The sequence below is a fragment of the Coptis chinensis genome, chromosome 3 (genome assembly GCF_015680905.1).
Source record: "Coptis chinensis isolate HL-2020 chromosome 3, ASM1568090v1, whole genome shotgun sequence".
Taxonomy (NCBI): Eukaryota; Viridiplantae; Streptophyta; class Magnoliopsida; order Ranunculales; family Ranunculaceae; genus Coptis; species Coptis chinensis.
Genome location: NC_141458.1, coordinates 124,274,751 through 124,279,806, shown reverse-complemented (window position 1 = coordinate 124,279,806; position 5,056 = coordinate 124,274,751). Strand labels below are relative to the sequence as shown.

The window sequence follows — 5,056 nt, the reverse complement described above, 5'->3', positions numbered from 1 at the left end:
TCATCCTCCTCACCGTTACCACTCCATCTTGTTTGGTTATTATAGACATATTCGTCGTCGAAATCCATTTTTTTGTTAGAACTAGAGAAACTAGGTTGAAAAAAAATGTGTGAAATGACAAAGTCTGACTGTCGTGTGACATTTAAACAGGCATAGCACGCGACATTACTAATGGCGCGCGTGGTGGGGTCTATAATCAATTTTGTGGTCGAAATTTGCGACCACCTAGAGTTGGTATAAATTTGCGACCAGATTCTCCAAAAAATTTCCTAGAGATGCTTTTACAAACTAAAAACTTGAAAATTTCACAAAAGAGGGAAACCACAAAAAATCGCGCTCTATTATTTCAGTCGAAATATGAAACATATGTTTACTTTCTCTCCTTTCTCTCTCTCTCTCTCACCGCCGGTACACTCTCCAGTCTCCTCCCTCTCTCTCTCTCACTACCGCTACACTCTTCTCTCACTCTCCCTCTCTCTATTCAAGAAGCTCAAGGCTCAATACCTTCTCAAAATCATCATCTCGATCCAGATCCAGTTTTATATCATCATCTCGTACGCCGTTTCTTTCTATTTTCCCCCCTTACTTTCCAAATGAAACACTCCCCACTTCGTCCCCATCTCCCTCACTTTCACTACCAAAAAAATGAGTTTTCCCGACAGATCCCATAAAACCTCTGTTCTAAGAGTTTTTTAGGAAGAGGCGAAGTTAGTTGGGCTATTGAGAAATGAGAGGTTGGCTAATTTGATTGGGTGTTGTTGTGAAGGAAATGAGTGGTTGTTAGTTGCTGAGTTTATGCCAAACGAAACGCTAGCTAAGCATCTTTTTCACTGTAAGTAGTTTTTTTAGTTGATTTAAACAAATGTAGGTTACTACTTATACTTAATTAGTAATGTGCTTAGTTATAGACTGTTTTGGACTATTTCTGCAGTACTTATGAGTTTGATTGTCTGTGTTATTTCTTATATTTGAATTGGTTTAATTGAAATGAGTTTGGTTGGAAATGGTTAAGGGGACGCACAGCCCATGAAATGGGCTATGAGATTGAGAGTAGTGCTGTATTTGTCTCAAGCTTTGGACTATTACAGTAGTAAAGGGAGAGGTATGTACCATGACCTCAATGCATATAGGATCTTGTTTGATCAGGTATAATGCTTCTTTTAGAAAAATGCTTATTTTCATGTTTTCTCAATGAAAGGTAAGTTGCTTTCTATTATCTAAACCTTATTTTTTAGGCGGTTGTTGATAGGATGGTAATCCCAGGCTCTTGTGCTTTGGTCTAATGAAGAATAGCAGAGACGGGAAGAGTTACAGTACAAACTTGGCATTTACGCCTCCAGAGTACATGAGGACAGGTAAATACTACTTAACAAAGAGTACATTGTTAACTTTCTTTGCGATTTCGATTTAAAGCCTTTATGATATTCGAATTTCAGAACCTGCAACCATGATCCTTTTTATCGTGATAGCTTGTGCTAAAATTTTGGATGGAACATATGCTTTGGTTGTTTTTGCTAATGCCACTTAAGCTTGTAAATAATTTTTATCATGTTTGTGTTGTCCAATTAGCAAGTCTGATCCTTAAACAACCATATGACATTGTGCATATTCTTTGTTCAATCTGAGCAAATGATGTTATTCGAGAGCATATGGGTGAACAACTCTTTCTGAATAACTGTTGTGCGTTCTACAATTTATTGACTTTAGTAGAAAGGTTAAATACTGCATTACATGCGAATCTGCTTGGTTTTCAAGTCTTTATGTTTCTTATTAGCATGACCAATCATTAAACTATGCTGCAAGCAATTCTGATTTTCAATGTTTTCCTAGATTTACATGCTGTATAGCTGAAATAAAACTCGATCAAAATAAAGTAATGTTTTTTTGTTTATTTATTTATTTTTGACAGGAAGAGTAACAGCAGAAAGTGTAGTCTATAACTTTGGATCTCTATTGCTTGACATTCTTAGTGGTAAGCATATTCCTCCAAGCCATGTAAGTTCCTCTTCTGTCTTAGTCTTAAAAATACAGGTTCTTTTCATTATTATACTATGGTTGTTGATTGGCTATAGACAAACACTTGATAAGCATCTGACTACTGTCTTGATAGCTTTAGGTAACTACTACTACAATGACTTCAATGCTCTTAGCTTCTGCATACATTGATATTATGTTCATTACAATGCGCAAGTGTGTTTTTAAAGTGTTATGATTGACAATCTAATATTTGAAAAGGTGAATATATGGCTTGCTGCCTTTGTGTGGTTGAGGTGGTATGACAAGTTCAATACTCGTGAGGATTGTCAATTGTTAACTAAATCATCCCCTTTTGCAATGCCTAAGATGAGATGTGGTGCTATATCTGAAAAATCATTGTAGTATTCCATTATTACAATGAAAATGATAATGGTCACAATCAGACAACCAAAACAAGTATGAGATCTATAAAATAAGTATAATGAGGGAAAACAATGATATTGATCGAGAGTAAGAAAAATTATGTAGTTTTGTTCCAGAAAGAATAAAAAAAATGAAAGAGAACTCATGATGGTAACAAAACGACATGAAAACACATTAGCTATCGAAAATCCTTTCTCAGATCTCTTGTTTCATGGTCTGCTGCGCAAACTTAAGATCCTAAGCATAGAAACTGTATTGGGAAAAGAAAACTAGTTGTGGTTGTTTACCATCTATCTGTGTTAGATAGGGGGTCAGTCACAAACTTAGGTCTTTTGTTGACCTCTATCCCTACAAGTGTCAAGCTTGGTGTTGTTTGTTCATCTCCCCAGTTTGTTAAAGAATTTGATCGCGTCCTGTTTGTTAAAAGGAAATTGACGGAAATGCATTTATCTAATACAAATATCTCGAATAGTTTAATGCAAGCAATGGTTAGATATCTGTTTTTCTCGAGCAATTGTACTGCACTTGAACATTTTCTTGGGTAACCACAAAATATCTATCTTTCTTAATTATCGGTAGTGAGTGTGTACCCACTTTAACCAAAGTACTTGGCTTCTCAGAGACATTGGCTAGACAACCTTGTAAGTGTTCAGACTCTCACAATTATTTATGTCCTTCTCACAAGTCAAAATTGAGATTTTAGTGAGAAGTGTCCATTCAAATATTGTTCATAGAAGTGTGAAAGTGAAGGTTTTGATACATTTTCTCCCAGGCACTTGATCTGATATGTGGAAAGAATTTTTTGATGGTGATGGATTCTTGTTTAGAGGGACTTTTCTCAAACGATGATGGTAACAGCATAACTTAGCTTCTAATTCTTATACATCACTCATCCAATGTTTAGGCAATGAAGGCAAAATATTGGGGAGAGGTCTTCCAAAGCATTCATTACCTGAAATCTATTGAGAACAGTCTATCACTAACACTGGAAAGAAACATTAGAACAGTATAGCACATATAAGAGGGGAGGGTGTTCTGTGTTCTGTGAGGGGAGGGTGTTCTGTGTTCTGTGAGCAATGTGTTCTGTGTTCTGTGAGGGTTGGACAATTGTTTTATTATTATATTCACATTTTGCAGTGAGGGTTGGACAATCTCTGGTACTCCCCTGGATTTGCATGATCCTCAACTCTTGGCAATAGCAGCAGCGGAGCGCCATTTTATGGAGGCCGACTATGATGAGTATGAAGCTACGAATGTATATGGTTGTGAGGTTTCGAAAATCGCTCAAAGTTGTAAATGTATATGGTTGGATTAGTTTTGTACTTTAACAAATTTTTTTTCCTATGTATATTATTGTTTCTTTGTAAAATGGTATCAAAATGCATTGTGGATAAATTTAGCTTAAATAAGAATTTGTGATTTTTGTATATGGTGTAAGAGGGGCATATTTTTTGCAGGTTTAGCTGGTCGCTACAAAATATGAGATTTTTTTTTTATTCGCAACCCATTAGCAACGGTTCATAACCGTCACAAATTAAAAAACGTTGCTAAAGTTTTGTACGAAACAGGCATAAACAAGCATTACAAATAATATTTGCAACGGTTAAAAACCGTTGGAAAAGTTTGCTTGCAATGGTTAAAAAGCGTTGCAAATATTTCTAAGACTTTACCTGCGCCATATTTGCAACGCATTTTAAGCGTTGCGAATATTATTAGTAATGATTCTTTGTCGTTAGTAATAGTCTGTTATGGTTTAGTGACAACCAACAACCATAATCTAAACTATGGATATAACTATTACAAACAAACAATAGAAATATAGAGAAAATAAAACATACCACAACACAAAGATGTACCGTGGTTCGGCCAATGATGCCTACTTCCAAAAGAGCTAATCATTTTATAAGTGTGGGAATGAAGATTACAATCACTCCTCTCAAGTCTCTCCAAACTTACTAGATCACTCTTCCCTCCTTACAAGTTTTTACTCTTTGCAAAGGTTTCCTCACAATTTTAGTTTCCCACAAAATTGGGTTTCTATCCAAGACTTGGTTTTCCAAAACCTAACTTTTGTTTTTATAGTAATCTAAAATTTTGGCGCGTTTGCAAAATTTTGTGTTTACTATAGAAAAATCAGAACCCAGCATGTTTAGGCATGAGCGCGGGCGCGCTCTTGCCAAGGCTAATCTGAGTGCGCGCTCCCTCTTATTTTTTCAGTTTCCAAACTCTAGTAGACATGTTTCGTGAGAGCTAAAAAAAAAACTATCTTCTTTTTTTCATGGCTGAAGGCCTGCCAAGCACCTAATTAATCTGAAAGCAGCGCCTCGACTTCTCGACTTCCACACCGAACAATACCTATTTTTCCTTCTTCCTAGTGTGAGGGATAACTCCAACAATCTCCCCCTCCCAAGCCATGAAGGGGGATACTTCCATGCATTCCCAAATCAACAGGAGGAGTGTGCTACTATTCTGACGATAGTACAATAAACATCAAACTTACCTTTCGGTAAAACTTTGGTCATCATATCCGACTCATTCTTGTCGGTATGGATCTTCTCAATACACAATTGCTTGTCTTTGAGAATTCTCTAATCCAATGATAACGCATATGTATGTGCTTGGATCTAGAATGAAAACTCGGATTCTTGCTCAAATG

General features: G+C 36.3%; 1 protein-coding gene across 5 annotated transcripts; it reads left to right on the top strand.

Annotated features, from left to right (window-relative positions):
- Positions 1-391: 391 nt before the first annotated feature.
- On the top strand, positions 392-3,819 carry LOC147514161 (serine/threonine-protein kinase BSK5-like). 5 transcript variants are annotated; one of them, XR_015217464.1, is made up of 6 exons: positions 392-832; positions 1,013-1,146; positions 1,250-1,355; positions 1,910-1,972; positions 3,173-3,251; positions 3,538-3,597. XR_015217464.1 is itself a non-coding variant. In XM_086599604.1 (6 exons), the coding sequence occupies exons 2-6, from the start codon at positions 1,027-1,029 to the stop codon at positions 3,597-3,599; spliced, it is 453 nt and encodes a 150-aa protein (XP_086455730.1). In that variant the 5' UTR covers positions 392-832; positions 1,024-1,026; the 3' UTR covers positions 3,600-3,819. The 5 variants fall into 5 exon arrangements, 4 of the variants coding, with proteins under 4 accessions (XP_086455730.1, XP_086455729.1, XP_086455731.1 ...); XM_086599604.1 differs by having other exon boundaries at positions 1,024-1,146; positions 1,910-1,995; positions 3,538-3,819; XM_086599603.1 differs by having other exon boundaries at positions 1,910-1,995; positions 3,538-3,819.
- Positions 3,820-5,056: the final 1,237 nt, after the last annotated feature.